At 41.2% G+C, this 15,600-nt stretch overlaps 1 protein-coding gene across 17 annotated transcripts in view; it reads left to right on the forward strand.

Annotated features, from left to right (window-relative positions):
* LOC117532959 (band 4.1-like protein 1) overlaps positions 1-15,600 on the forward strand; it is a 104,928-nt gene that overhangs the window by 60,626 nt on the left and 28,702 nt on the right. For all 17 annotated transcript variants that reach the window (XR_004566968.1, XR_004566972.1, XR_004566967.1 and 14 more), the window contains exons 2-11: positions 384-521; positions 849-1,016; positions 6,176-6,280; positions 9,217-9,259; positions 10,663-10,738; positions 11,232-11,450; positions 11,840-11,927; positions 12,025-12,177; positions 13,601-13,698; positions 14,642-14,817. Coding sequence is in view for 1 of the 17 variants with exons in the window: in XM_034196580.1 (XP_034052471.1) it covers positions 483-521; positions 849-1,016; positions 6,176-6,280; positions 9,217-9,259; positions 10,663-10,738; positions 11,232-11,450; positions 11,840-11,927; positions 12,025-12,177; positions 13,601-13,698; positions 14,642-14,817 (1,165 nt within the window). In the remaining 16 variants the exon portion in view is untranslated. The remainder of the gene's footprint in view (positions 1-383; positions 522-848; positions 1,017-6,175; positions 6,281-9,216; positions 9,260-10,662; positions 10,739-11,231; positions 11,451-11,839; positions 11,928-12,024; positions 12,178-13,600; positions 13,699-14,641; positions 14,818-15,600) is intronic.

Raw genomic sequence — 15,600 nt, forward strand, 5'->3', positions numbered from 1 at the left:
TTTGGTTATCACCGCCTTAGTGCTGGAGTTTGTCTTGCTTAAATAGATGATGATTATCTGGCTCAGTGAGGGATTCTATAATTAAAGTAAATGTCCTTGAAGGCAAGGTGAACTAAGTCTGTGGAAATAGTGTTGTATCAAGAAGCTACAGCTTTTCAGAATTTGTAATGAATGTGGGTTTCTGGTGCCAGCACTGCCATTAGTTAAGGGTGAATGCAATTTGGGTATTGCATTTTCACGGTCTCAAGAGCTCCCGCTGTCATCGCAGCTCATTTGAGGCGGGAAGAAAGCATGCATTAAAGATTTGGACATGGCATTTTGAAGAGAGGCTCTGCAGTTGAGACACTATTTTAACAAATGTATTTTCTTCTTGTCTTTGTCAGGTTGGTGTTACTTCTCTGAAGAGACGAGGCAAGAGGCAGAGTCGGAGGCGAAGTGATCGAGACAGGAGTCCTCCCAGACAGCAGGGGGCAGCAGCGAGCATGCAGGAATCAGCCTCGGACAGCAAGATGGCCAAACAGGTCAGAATGAAATAAATTACATTACTTACTAGAATTTCTTGATATTGCCAACATTTTGTTCTGGTTTGAAGCAGTCTTCAAGTCCCTATTCAAAGATAATATGACAAGTATTTCAGTGGTTGCCTATCAATGTAGTTTCCATTAGGTCTACAATATGCTGAATAAGCACACTGGCACAAAAAGCCATGACTTTCTCATAGGCCATTACAATGATATAACTAAATCTTATACTGATAAAGATACACCTTCCAGTTACAACTCATGTATCAGTCAGATCAAATGAATAACTGTGTCATTCGACTATCCATTTTATACATTTATGTTTAGGACCAGAACTCCAAGTATCTGGATGAAAACAGAGAAACAGACGACATGTCGGAGAAAACGTCGCCAAACAAGAACCTCAAATCTCCCCAGAAAGGCTCCAAACGACTCAAAACCGCCCCCTTCAAAATCACCCTGCTGGACACATCGGAGTTCGAAGGCGAAATTGAGGTATGGACAGTGGAAAACACGTTTTTTTTACAATTAGTCTGAACAAGCTTTGAACAAAGAAAGAGAAATATGCTTATTTTCCTTTGCAGTGTTGAATTTGTGGCAGTTGTGTGTTTTATAGTGCTGCTCTGAGCGGATAAAACACACAAAGAGAATACAATAAAAGGGTGCCATGCTGAGAGATCACCAGGGGGCCGAGCCAAAGCAATGTTACACATTTTCAGAAATGCACACAGTCGTACAAAAATAGTTCAACGTGAACGTTTTCCTTCTAAACCAGATCTCTGTTGGCATTACTCAAGCAAAGGGATAAGGACATTTACCGCTCGCTTGCAAAGGGAACTGAAGGCATGAGAAAGGAGAGAGGAGAAAGATGTAAGTGCCTTAAGATAAATGCACCGAAAGAAGCCGGAGATTTTCCGTCTCACAGCGGCACACTTCTGATAGAATAGGTCTTTCTCTCCATTTGAAATGTACTTTGCAGGATTGTGATGGCAGGAATTCATATCCATTTGCTTAACTTTGGAGATGACTATGCAGCATTATTTTTAAGCTTCTTGTTCGGGCTTAACTTTCATTCCCACTCACTGAGAATCTTTCCAGTCACCCAAATCCAAGGCGTGATGTCTAGCACCGCTGCTTCTGTCGACCAGATTTAAGAGATAATGCCAATTGGTGGCATCCGGCGTGAGTCACAGTCTAGTACCTCTTCAACTCTTCAGAAAACTGTCTTGAGGACTGGAGGTGTATTGTATATGTTTATGGTTAAGGCCTGGGAATAAGAATTGGGTATAACCTCAAAACGTTCTCTGTCTAACTGGTAACATTTCCTCAAGTATCAAAAAGTGTAAGTATTGAAGTTATCAAATGACAAAACAGGACCTTGCCTTTGAAGATGACCCATATTTTATTCTGGCACCCCTATCCGTAAGAAACAGTGTCTGATAGTACATTAAAACACTTGCAAGTGAACCGTACCAATGCTATTTATATGACCATTTTAATTTCTCTCACCCAAAATACTTGGTTATGAAAGGTTATAAGAATTGGACAAAGATGCTGTGGGTCGCTTTGTATGCCCACCTAAAGGGTTTCCCAATGCAACTTGCCACCTGTGCCGTCATAGTTTGCATGACCTCAAGAGGATGTAAGTAAAAGGTAATCAGAACTATTTGAGTTTCTTGAGTCTTGCATTCACTTTCTAATTTCAGAGTTTTGTTATTACTGTAAGCTAGCATTGACTGCTTGCTTATGCGTGTTACTTGTAGTTTTTGACCTGTGCTGTCGTTTAGGTTGCATGTCAGTTAAAGGTAATCAAAACTGACTCAAGACTGTGTGACTTTCTGAGTTTAGGGTTTTGTCATTACTGTAAGTTAATTCTGAATGCTTGCTCAGATGTGTGTATGCTTGTTTACAAAAATCAAATCAAGTTTTATTTATATAGCACATTTATAAACGATTTTTGGTCGAGCCAAAGTGCTGTACATATAATAAAAATAGCCTACAGTAGAGACACTTTACAGCAAATACAACAGCACAGATTGTTCAGAATATCAGTATGAGAAAAACGACACCCTCTATCCTTAGACCCTCTGTCCTTAGACCCTCTGTCCTTAGACCCTCTGTCCTTAGACCCTCTGTACTTAGACCCTCTGTCCTTAGACCCTCACATCGTACAAGGAAAAACTTCCAGAGAAAACACACAGTTTAAAGGGAACATGGGAGAAACCTCAGGGAGAGCAACAGAGGAGGGATCCCTCTCCCAGGACGGACAGACGTGCAATAGATGCCGTGTGTAAATCAAAGAGATAATACATTTACAGCATATAGACCGAATGTTAGGAAATGCATGTGTCTGTAATAAGAAGATGAATCCACGAGGATGTCAGCTACAATCCTGTGGAAGCCATCAGGGAAGCAGCATGACGAGACCCAAGGCAGGACCGCAGAGACAGGTTCAGCCACGACCCGAAGTCCACGACTTAATCCAGAACTCAGCATAGAGGATCCAAGACACAGGACTACAGCAAGAGGATCAGCCTCGACTCCGGATCCCGGCGTAGATATAGATACAAAACAAGAAAAAAGATTTGGCTGGGTTAATCGGAACAAGAGAATACACAGACACAGACAGAGAGGGAAAAGGTCATTGGATCAAAGTTATTCTTGATAACCCTCTAGAAAGATCTCATGAACTTCCCACTCAATCTATCAAGACCCGAGCAGTTCTATTAGATATAGATAAGAAACAGAGATAGGGAGCACAACAACGTAAAACAATCTAAATCATAAAAACACTTAGACTACAAGTTCCACCCTTTTTTCTCTTCTGGAGCTTTAAACTGTATCAAACAATCTTCCTAACCGTTCAATATTCAGCACATTTCTGCACAGCTCCACTTTGAAAACACACCGATATTTATTTTCTATTGTAAATTGTTTTCATTTATGTATATTGACTTTTGTTAGTTGCTATGCACCAGATCCCTTAAACATCCAATTCATGTGAGCCTACATTTTGATTCCAAAGCATTGATCAGTTTCTTTGTATTTTGTTAATTACATTTTTCTTTTCCTATTACCCTGTCTAAGGTACAACAATATATTGTATCGGTACCAACATTGATTAAGTATTGGTGCTAAAATCTTCATTAGACGTTAAGGTCACAGGATGTCCCTTTTTTCCAATACAAGCCGTCAGCACAGGCTGCTAACAGGCTGCTAGGAGATCTATCGTTATTACATGTTTGCAATCCAAGTGCAGCCAAGGAGAAAATAGAAAAGCAACGCTATTATCAGCCAGGCCTTAGGATACTTATGCACAACTCAATGAAACTTTGTGTGTGTTGGGGGAAGGGCGGTATTACTGTATGAGTGTGTGAGGTAAGAATATCAGGAATGCTATGCATGCACCAACACTCTCTCAGCATTGTGAAAACATTCTGGAAAACCCTGGGGCCTTTTCAGAACAACAATAGATAGCATTATGAAAGCTTTTGTCTTTGAAGCTCCTAAATATTTGAATATGCCCGTCACGCACAAACGATGCACAAAGTAGTCTCTTGTGTAGTCTCTTGTTCTTTTAATTCTAGTTAGGGGAGAGCCTAACACATCCAGGTCTTGGCAGGCTTGCTCCTACTTCCTGTTTTTAATTGTTGGTTTGTAGCTTCATGGCTGTCACATTCAAACCTCCCTTGCACCACCATGAGTTGCTAATAACAGTGTTGAGTGAAGGCAGGCCACGCTCTCCCTGTAGGAGGTGCCACATTCACAGGGTAATTAAGTCACTTGTTGTGGACGCATGGGTGAGCCTCTCTGTGGTCCTCGGGCAGGAGAGGAAGCACCACGCCCAAACTCATTTCACTCACCCCTGACTTCCCCCTCTGCTCACTGGAGTGTGATCCGCCTGCATGGTAAAGCCTGGCTGAGCAAAACAGGGCTATTTTGAGCGAAATGTTGTGTTTCATGTTGTCTTTCTACGTAGATTATTTTGGATGTCTATTCAGGTGGCAGCGCTGAAATCATTAATGTACAATTGAATATGTAATTTTTCCAGAGATAGACTTCATCATGTCATGTATTATTAAAATTCCACATGCTGATTTGTTAATTAAATGTTGCTGGCTGTCACTCATGTCTTATAACGTACGCTTGCTTTACTTTGACACTCTCGCCCTGTGGGACTTACTGACTGACATGATATGCGCGTGTACAGAATTGCTCCAACAACCTTTCACCCATACTGTATTTAGGCAATGGTTGAACACCTTTTTAAATTCCTAGCATTCAGATATTAGTAAAAAAGACAGTAGAGGGATAATTCTGCATCTGTTTCCCTGGCAACTGGTTGCTCCACCTCACAAAGTAAGCGCCAGGGGAAGAAGCACTGTGTGTGTGTGTGTGTGTGTGTGTGTGTGTGTGTGTGTGTGTGTGTGTGTGTGTGTGTGTGTGTGTCTGTGTGTGTGTGTGTGTGTGTGTGTGTGTGTGTGTGTGTGTGTGTGTGTGTGTGTGTGTGTGTGTGTGTGTGTGTGTGTGTGTGTGTGTGTGTGTGTGTGTGTGTGTGTGTGTGTGTGTGTGTGTGTGTGTGTGTGTGTGTGTGTGGTGTGTGTGTGTGTGTGTGTGTGTGTGTGTGTGTGTGTGTGTGTGTGTGTGTGTGTGTGTGTGTGTGTGTGTGTGTGTGTGTGTGTGTGTGTGTGTGTGTGTGTGTCATTACTTGTAAGCCTTAACAGCCTTTACATACTTATATTCCTTGTTCTATATTTAACAGTGACGTATGGAGCCGGTGCATAGATTGACAATATTGAGTCAACATGTCATGTGACCCATACAATGAGACAAAACCTGTTTAAGTATGAGCATTGTGTTGCATGAAACCAGCTCACCAAGCAGTTCATGGCTTTTCATTAATTAAATTACAAAGCAATCGATACGAGGGAATTCAATTACTTTAAATCAGATAAGGGTTATTTGATTTTGTCGGTATCAGTATACTAGCTAACTAGGTTTTATACCTATGACCTTCATGTGTGTAGGGCATAGACTGTGGTGTAGGGATGTGTGCTTACCAATAGGCTACTATGATGACAAATGTCCATAGTGTTTCATTCTATAACTACATTTGATGCATACCTCTATGAGCTTTACCAATGTGACAGTCACTGCTTACATACTTCGAAATATTGGGTGAGTCCAAACTGAATTATCTTGTTGACTATTGAATGGTTTATGGATATTTGTTGACATTTATCTTCAGCACCATGAGCAACAATGTGTATTTGTGCATCCCAGACAAAGAAATAAACACACAAAGAAACTCCACCTTGAATACATGAACTTGTATCCTGACGGTGAATTGAAATATTCCTGAAATGCTCATCTTGAACTATTGTCAATAGCAGAGTAAATCTCTGCGTTCAGTACAAAGACCAATTCTACTGTCAAGTGTTTGAGGCACTCTGACTGTGACACAGCGCTAAATGGCTATGCTGCTTTATTGCTTTCAGAAAATACAGGAACGCAATCTTAAAGCGCAGTTGTCTAATGGGGTCTGACATTGATGACTCAAATGTTGCCCAATACGAGTTACACCAGCGAAAGACAGTATTTCCCCTGCTTTCTTTTTCTTCTTGACCTTTTGTAACACTCTGTTGTCTTTGCAGAAACACTCCAAAGGACAGAGCCTGACGGACATGGTGTGTGAGCATCTCAACTTATTGGAGAAGGACTACTATGGTCTGACCTTTGCTGACACCGACACCCAGAAGGTCAGTGACTTGTGTACCTCATAACCCTCATGGGGCATTTCGGCTCATAAACACATCGCTCACAGGACAATCTGTATTCCTCTCACTTGTTGGCTGGGTCAAGCTCTCAGGGGCGCACTATCCAACAAAGATTGGGCTTGACAAAAGGCATTTGGAGAACAGTTGGGGAAAAGACGGAAACATGACTCGTACTCTTTGCAAGACGTGAACTGTGGGAGAGATTCAGTTGTACAAATATTTCAGAAAGGAAGGGCTGCTCTGACATAATCTGAGTCAAACCTGCATTGACTGAAGCCAAGTGCCGGTGTTTATCAGGAACATCTGAAGAATAGTTTGGTCAGAATGTTAACTGGCCACTTATTAGCTTACCCTAAACCATGGCTATAGGCACGTTTTAATGCAAACCTAATAGAACAACAAAAGCAAAGAATGGTCGACTATAGCAGACAGAGTCGGGACATGACAGCAAAACCTCATGATGTCTATTGAATTCAGCAAGATGTAGTTATACTGCTTATCAATTCACTGGCGATTTTGGTTCTTTCAAAAGTTACAGTCTTAACTTTAAGGTCAGCCAGACTAACTCGCTCTAAGCAAAAGTGTTGATGTGATTTACCAAAAGACCCTAACTTGTCAGACGCACTTTAATTATTTGGTTCTGTCCTCTGAGGTTTAATTATCTCTGCTTCTGATGCATGCGTACATTCATTAAAATCCAATCAGCTCACGACCATTTTGACATTTCCAGAAAAAGGTATGAGTGTGTTTTTTCCCTGTGACTTCTTTGGGTGCACAGACCAGGCGTGTTATCTTATAATTGACTACATGACTCTGTACTGATGGGTCCTAGCCGTCGGCACTCAGATGTATGAGTTTTGATTGACACAAGTCTCCTTTAGGGAAGGTTTGTGGTTGCACAACAAGGCTACCGAGGAACCTGCTGCCTTTTGAAGATAGGAGAAATGACAAGACTAAGTCCCCTTTAACATCTGGAGCATATCCTCTGTCACCATTATCAGCTTTGCCAGCTCACCTGTTGTGACTTGATGTGGCGGAGGAGGCTTTGGAAGGAGCATCGGCCCACACAGACAGGTTAACTGGGGTGTTTAAAGAGGTAAACAGGCTTGAAGTCCAAATATTTTGGCTCTTTTTGAGGGTAGGGAAGGCTGCGGCTTAGCACGATATGACAGGCTCCTCAAAGAAAGGCTTATCGGAGGGCAGATTGAGCCGGCTGTGTGGGGTCATCTCTGATTGATTGATCAAACAAGCCTGAGAATTGAAATGTCATTTCCGATGCCCTTTCTCTGTCTCGGTTGGGGGAACGAGGATTTAATCAGTAGAACATTTATTCCATGTGATTGCTTCATGAACTGAGGTTGCGAAAAGCGCAAGCGAAGCCTTGAAGAGTCGGTGATTAAAAGTTCGCCCTGATTTCCTGCGGAGAAAGGCAAAGCAGCGGAGAGCGTCCTGCTAATTGAGTGCTCTCTGGCCTCTGATGATATAAGATAGATTCAGGGGGGCGATAAATGCCCGCGGCTCATTAAAGTCTTTAGCGGCCTGATTAAACACCGGAGGAGAATGTGTATTTGTGCCAGTGTACATGAGTGTGTGTGTACAGTACATAATGGCACAGTTCAAATTGCCAGATGCTTGCAGATTGACCAACATGGCCATAGGATATCACTTTGCTATTTTAAGCAATCATGCCACTGATTTTTAAGCGCTGTAAGGATTTCAGGTTAGCAGAGATCACCGTCAGCATCACAGGATACATCTGCAATAAGGGTTATTATTTGTGATTCATGAAATATCTTTGTTGTTTTTAGTAGTAGAAAAACAAGGCATAGATTTACCACATAGATTTGTTTAAATGTTCTGGCAGGATAGAAATGACATTTTCCCACAGATTTGATATCGTTACGAAACATGTTTGAGTACAATTTAATGTAGGGATTTCTATCGTCAATGGATGGAGAAAAGTCCAAGGAAACCAACTTGTTTGGATTTCTGGTTCTAACCAGGCCTATTTAGGACATTCATCTCAATCAAAAAAATTTATTTACAGTAGTGTATTATGGGGGTTTTAATGTCCAAATCATGTATCTGCTTTTAAAATGTATCTCCTTTTTCATTTCCCTTTTTATTCACATTACCTTTTCATGTTTTTTTAAGACATAATTAATATTAATTCAAGATTTTCATAAAAAAAGGCACATTTTGAGTAAAAACCTCCTTTGATGAACAACACCCACCTGGTTTTCTTTAGATTTGAGGTCTCAGAGAAAAACAATAGTGAAATAATGGGATGAATATGCAATACTAGATTCCTTCAAGCACCATAAGAATTGAAGTTTCAATTCAATGTAAAACTCTTGATTCACTGAGATAAAGAACAGACCAGAACTCATTGGGAATTACATTTGTAAGAATATTCTATTGAAAGGAGAAAAAACAACAAACAAAAAAATCATAAAGGAGATTTATCCAATTTGTTTACTGTTGCAAACAGTTCAAAACAATTTCAGTGGTGTAAAAGTACTTGAGGGAGATATTTCATTGCCGACTTTTATTACCATCTGTGTGTTTCTTTGCCTCTAAACGGCATGATTAACAACCAAGTCGGTCCACGGAGGAGACGCTCTAGAAAAACTATTTAGAAATGGTGCCCCTACAGCCGAAAGCGGTTCACTGCACAATCGGATATCATTTGATCCGATTGGTAACGGGCTGCAAGTGATTGAGAAACACAATGAAGAAACAGATGCTGGAGTTAAGTCTGCTCAGCAGGGGGGGGGGGGGCTCAGTTACTCTATTTAACCGTATGGAAAGGCTTTCATTAGGAACACTGATGGCAATTAGAGGACAATGTGACACTGGGGTGTGCTTTAGTCCCGTTCCCTTTGTGCCTTGTGTGAATTCTGCCTTCTGTCATCCAGAACTGGTTGGACCCCTCTAAGGAGATCAAGAAGCAGATGCACAGTGAGTATTTTTAAAAGGAACTGAGATGATAAATGTTTTTAAAGTTCAATTAAGTTAATTATGGTGAAGTTTTGAATGTTGTGTTGAACTGTTGGATTCAATCCATCATTGACTTCTAATTAAAATGCTGTGCAATTTTCCTTAGATAGTCAAATGGAGAGTTTACCCAACATTCAAAAAGCTTACTCTTAAATGTAGTGCTATTAATCAAGATTGTTTTTGTGTGATTTGTGTTGGATGAATAGACCAATATAGATGGTACATGGCTTGTGGCGCTCAAGGCGCCCAAACAATACATTTTAAAAGACTCAATGGTAATGTTTCCCAAAATTGTGACTCGATTAGTCAAAATAATCCACACACCTTGTTGTAAGCAGTTTTAACGTAGGAACTATTTTCTTTAAACCAAATGACTCTCACCATTCATGACACAAGGCAGAAGAAAGAGTGCTCTAAGCCACATGTGTCAAACTCAAGGCCCGGGGGCCAAATCAGGCCCTTGGTGGATTTAATTTCGGCCCGCAGGATAATTTCTAATTACTATTAGATCTGGCCCGCCGGTATATTGCACGCACACCTTCACTCCATCGTGAGGGTCTCCTCATCTCAGAGCCTCTCCAAACATTGATGAACTTGCACCCAAGATGAGATGCCAAGTATCTGCTTGAACTAGCATCACAGAGCAGCACACTGAGTTTAATGGATGTTTCCTTCTGCACTTTCTCTCTCACCACAACAGGGCATGTTTGGTTTCTCTTGGAGGGAAATAGTTTTTTTGAAGCTGTTGTTGGCCTGTGGGAAAATGTACTCTGGAAAAGCTGCAGATAGAGCCATAAGAAATGAATGCAGCTGATTATTTAATGTTGTTTTTATAGGCAATCATTTAAGCTTTGTTAGTTCCAGGTTTAATATGTGCGATAAGTTCATTTCAATAAGTTCTGCAATAAACATTGAACCAGTCCGGCCCTCGACTAGTACCCATTTTTTAATGTTGGCCTACTGTTTATTTGAGTTTGACACCCCTGCTCTAAGCTAACGGCTAGTTTACGTCAGCTAGTTTATATGTTTCATTATGTACGACTCCTTCTTTACAGTGATACTGTCGACGGGTGTAGTTCAGTAGAAAGTAAATACTCTTACATGAAACTGCTCACAACAAAGTCTGTGGATTATCTTGAATATTGATTTCAGGAAAGAGACCTCTCTCTTGAGTTTTTCAAATGTATTTGGGGGTATTTGAGCACCACAAGATACTCTATGTGCCATCTAATACCGGTGGTCAATGTGAGATAGACATCTATAAAGCTGATATCCCCAACACTCAATAAGAGGATTTTTATTTGATTTTTTTCGGATAAACTGTCCCTTTTAATCTTTCAGCTGTCATTGTATTTATTCCTCAGACTCTCCGTGGCACTTTGCCTTCTCTGTCAAGTTCTACCCTCCAGATCCCTCCCAGCTCACGGAGGATATTACCAGGTACAACACGTCTCTCCCCAACACGCACGCACGCACGCACGCACGCACGCACGCACGCACGCACACACACACACACACACACACACACACACACACACACACACACACACACACACACACACACACACACACACACACACACACACACACACACACACTCTCTTGAAATACTAACAGTTGTAACTCCTCTGGCTGTGCTGTTAGGTGCTCTTCAGAGTTAATCGGAGGCGAACATTATTCCTTGCACATGTCACTTTTGAAGATGATTTATTTCCCTAAATGCAAGTGTTTACATTAAGTACTGCAACAATTTACAAGGTGAATTTGCCCCGGTGTAAAAGCAACCCAAATCTCTCTCTCCTTTATGAGGATTAGGCCAGGAATGCTACAAACGGCCTTGGATTAACTACACTGTGTTCTTGTTGGAGCTCGCTTTGCTTTGGGCTCGTTTGACTGCCAACACCCTCCTCTCCTCCCCTGTCTCATCTGTCAGATACTACCTGTGTCTGCAGCTGAGGGATGACATGCTGTCAGGTCGGCTGCCATGCTCCTTCGTCACTCACGCCCTCCTCGGCTCCTACAGCGTTCAAGCCGAGCTGGGCGACTACGACCAGGACGACCACGGCTCCGACTACGTCAGCGATTTCCGCTTCGCTCCCAATCAGACTCGCGAGCTGGAGGAGAGGGTGATGGAGCTCCATCATAACTACAAGTACTTGACACAATATTGCTTTCATCTATCCTCAAACCTGTGGGAATATGATCGGATGATGAGTTTTTTGTTGTGTGACACCCCGCTATGCATATGGCTGATGGATGCCGTCACATTGCCGCTCCATCTGTCATTGAAATGTACACAGTGCACGTGTTGCTAGTGCAAAAACACTTTCTCAGTTACAGGGTCCTCACCACTTTGATTTGGCATTGCTTTCTGGCATACGTCCAAGCATAACGCTTCAGGGGACGGTTAGGAGGAATTTAGAATTGAAGATATCAAGCATATTACCAAGACAATTATGCTCCCGCTGTGTAAGATTACGAGTTTATTATAAGAAGGCATGTTGATGTTTGTTACACAGATTATCATTGCTCTGCCTACAGGGGGATGACTCCAGCAGAGGCTGAAATTAACTTCTTGGAGAACGCAAAGAAACTGTCGATGTACGGGGTGGACCTCCATCACGCTAAGGTTGGCTGTTACACATTTTAACTTCATTTCTAGGATGATTACAGTGTTTTTTTTTGTTATAATGTCTGCCTCTTTGCTGTCCCCTTGTTGGCTGCAGGATTCTGAAGGGATTGAAATAATGTTGGGCGTCTGTGCCAACGGCCTGCTGATTTACCGAGATAGGCTGAGGATCAACCGCTTTGCCTGGCCAAAGATCCTGAAGATCTCCTACAAGAGGAGCAACTTCTACATCAAGATACGACCTGGGGAGGTAAGCAGATTGGAGGATTCAAAGCTTGTCGAGCAGTCATGAGTAGTGCTACTTAACAAAAGAAAATGTGTGCAAAAGGTATTCTCTAAAATTCGAAGAGCCTGATCTAAAAGGCGCACTGCCTTTGGACGATCAGCCTTTTTCGTTTACGGCCATCAAGCACTGGAATACTCTTCCAGTTGAACTTAAAACCTGTACTGATTTTAACTCGTTTTCCTATGGTGCAAAACAATGATATTAAGCAACCAGTCATGCCAACATTAATTACACTGTAATCTGAGTTTTTTGTTTTTTTTAAACTGTATTGTCATGCTCTATCGTAGATATTTTATTTAAGTGTATTTGAAGTGTACTAAGTGTTATGTTCGTAACCTGAATTTAAATCAGGCGTTGTAATTATTTGAGTGACCGAGATCATAAGTGTATTTCAAGTGTACGATGTATTCATTTATTGAGCTGTACTTAAATCAGGTTTTAAAATTGTTTGACTGATAGAGATCATGCAATGTTATTATTTGTGTATTGATTGTTATGAACCTGTCTGAGGACCACAGATGGAAATTAGCTATTAGCTATAATCTGGCATATTGCATCTCTTCTCTTTGCTGAGATTAATGTTTTTGTATGCATGGTCCTTCTATAAATAAATAAATAAAAATTTAAAAAATGTAACCCCAATGATATCATAGTAAGTGCTTTTTGTGCACGTATGAAAGTGAGTGATAACAGAGCTTAGCTAACCATCAAACGTACAAGGTCTCCTCTTATTTTCTGCAAAAGACAAATAAACCTGTTCGGAAAAAGATTTTAAGCCTCGGATTTTGAGTCAAATCTGTTTCTGTTGAAGTGAATGTACGGCCAGTTTTGCTGAGCAGAGGGCCGTGAAATCCTCCGCTTTATGCCTCCAGTCTTGCTCCTCTGCACAGCCGGTCTATATCCTGGCCCTCCTCATCGTGCAGCGCTGCAGCTTATCCTCCACGCTGAGCCTCAGTGTGACAGGCGGCCTGGGCCGGACCCAGTCAAGTGACAGTGAGCCTGTGATCCGGCCAAATAAAGAGTCCCTTTAACAGAGCGGCTGCAGCTGCAACCACAATACAAGGATAAGGAGTGTAAATATAGAGCCATGGAATAGTTTTCCTGCTCATTTCTCCTAGTTTCTGAACATTGCGAGCTCTGAAATGTTGTGGATTTGAAGTAGAAAGTGGCTTGAAAGGGAAATACTCAAGTAAAGTACACATAGTAGATATATACATCTGTTCTTCCACTGTGTATCTTTGCGAGTACAATATAAAGACAGCCTTATTGATCTGGTTCAGCGTTTCTGCAGGTGTTAGATGTACTACACTTATTGAATATTTTATGAATGTATCAGGTTGCCATACACCTTTCTTCACCTCTCTGTGTCCCTGTTCTCTCTCTCCAGTACGAGCAGTTTGAAAGTACAATCGGTTTTAAGCTTCCTAACCACCGAGCTGCCAAGAGGCTGTGGAAGGTCTGCATTGAGCATCACACCTTCTTCAGGTAAGAAACCATCTGGTCAGCAACTAAACATTTCAGACGCAATCAAACTCAATCAATCATTCAGATTGTATTTATATCGCCTGATATCACAAATGGTTAACTTGTCTCAGAGGGCTTTACAATGTGTACGGCATACTACCCTCTGTCCTTAGACCCTGTAGCAGACAAGGCTTTACTGCACGAAACTCCACAATTAACAGGGAGAGCCACAGAGGAGGGATTCCTCTCCCAGGACGTACGCAATAGATGTCATGTGTATAGATGAAAAAGATCATACATTTGCAACAAAGAAAACCAGATGCATACGAAAACATTATAATTTATAAAGTAGAAGGATCCAGGAGGGCTGATCTGAAAATCCGAGGTTAACAGTTCGATCCCACGCTCTAAATTCAACATGTCGAAGTGTCCTTAGGCAAGATACTTAACCTCCAATTGCTCCCGTTGTCGGTATTGAGTGTATGTAGGTAAAAGCATCAGCTCAAGACTTTGGCATCCAGACGTAACATTAATAATAATAATAGATTTAATTTGTTAGCGCTTTTACAGGTGCTCAAAGACGCTTTACAGATATAGTGAAGAGAAAATAAAAGAAGGGAACAACAAATAAATATATAGTTAAAGTTAAAGTCAAATAATACAAAAACAATCACACATTAAAAGCCAGATTGAAGAGGTGAGTTTTTGTGAGGAACATTAGGAACAATTTGCAACCAACCAGGTGAGAGACAACAACAATCTGGGGATGACGCCCCGGGTTAGTAACATGCATTTTTGGGACATGAGTGCACGCAGATATAGAGAAAGAGAAGTTGGAATAGAAAGGTAAAGGGTGAAGTCTGAGCCTATAGCAGCATAACTACTGTAGGGGCTGGTTCAAGGTAAGCCTGAGCCTATGAGCTTTGTTTGGTACATTTTGCAATATTACTGTTTGTTTCCACAGACTGGTGTCTCCAGAGCCTCCTCCAAAGGGCTTCTTGGTGATGGGTTCAAAGTTCAGATACAGTGGAAGGACACAGGCTCAAACCAGGCAGGCCAGTGCTCTCATAGACCGGCCCGCTCCACACTTTGAGCGTTCAGCCAGCAAGAGGTACCTGCTGTCCCGGAGCCTGGACGGAGGTGAGACACGATGGATGTTTGATCTGTTCATGGAGGGTCTGAAGAGCTTTTATTGACCCTCCTTCCTCCTAGACACAGAGTTAGACTCCCCATGTACAGAAAGGCCCGTTTAGCTAAGAGCTAACACTCTCTTTGACACTAAATAACTTTTATTTAGACTTAAAGTTGCAAACCTTTGAATGAATAGTTCCTGGAAATACAGTATGTCTTCTTGCTTTCTTGCAAACATAGTTATAATCAGGAGATCTTAACTTTGCATTAAAGATCACTAGTTGACATGTCAATGTTTAATCAATATATACATCAAAGTGTGAAAACAATACATTTAGTTTTGACAGGGCTGCAGGAAGTCAAGGCTCCTAACTGCAAAAAGTAGTCCCGCTTATTAACCCTGTTGTTTTCCTACATTGTTTTTTGTCATCCTTGGGCATGTTATGTCCAACTACTGCTTTCAAACCCCATCTGAAATTAACTCTAACTTGACCTAGATAAATAGTTAATTATTTTCCGCAGTATAAGACATAGAACAATTATTCAAAAACACAGATAAGTACCAGACCTGAAACTGTTATGGCTTTAGGCTATTATCCAAGTCTATGAGGTATTACAAACACATCTAAAATGCATTATAATGTGTGTGAAGCACAGTTGGATTATAGTTTTAAGGACTTGAACTATAGGAATTATAGTACACTCAAATATCTGCAAAACAAGTAAGTAACTGATAATTAAGAAGTATTTGATACTCGACCTTCTGTGTAAGTCATTGCACTATGTTTTTTT

Source organism: Gymnodraco acuticeps, unplaced genomic scaffold (genome assembly GCF_902827175.1).
Source record: "Gymnodraco acuticeps unplaced genomic scaffold, fGymAcu1.1, whole genome shotgun sequence".
Classification (NCBI taxonomy): domain Eukaryota; kingdom Metazoa; phylum Chordata; class Actinopteri; order Perciformes; family Bathydraconidae; genus Gymnodraco; species Gymnodraco acuticeps.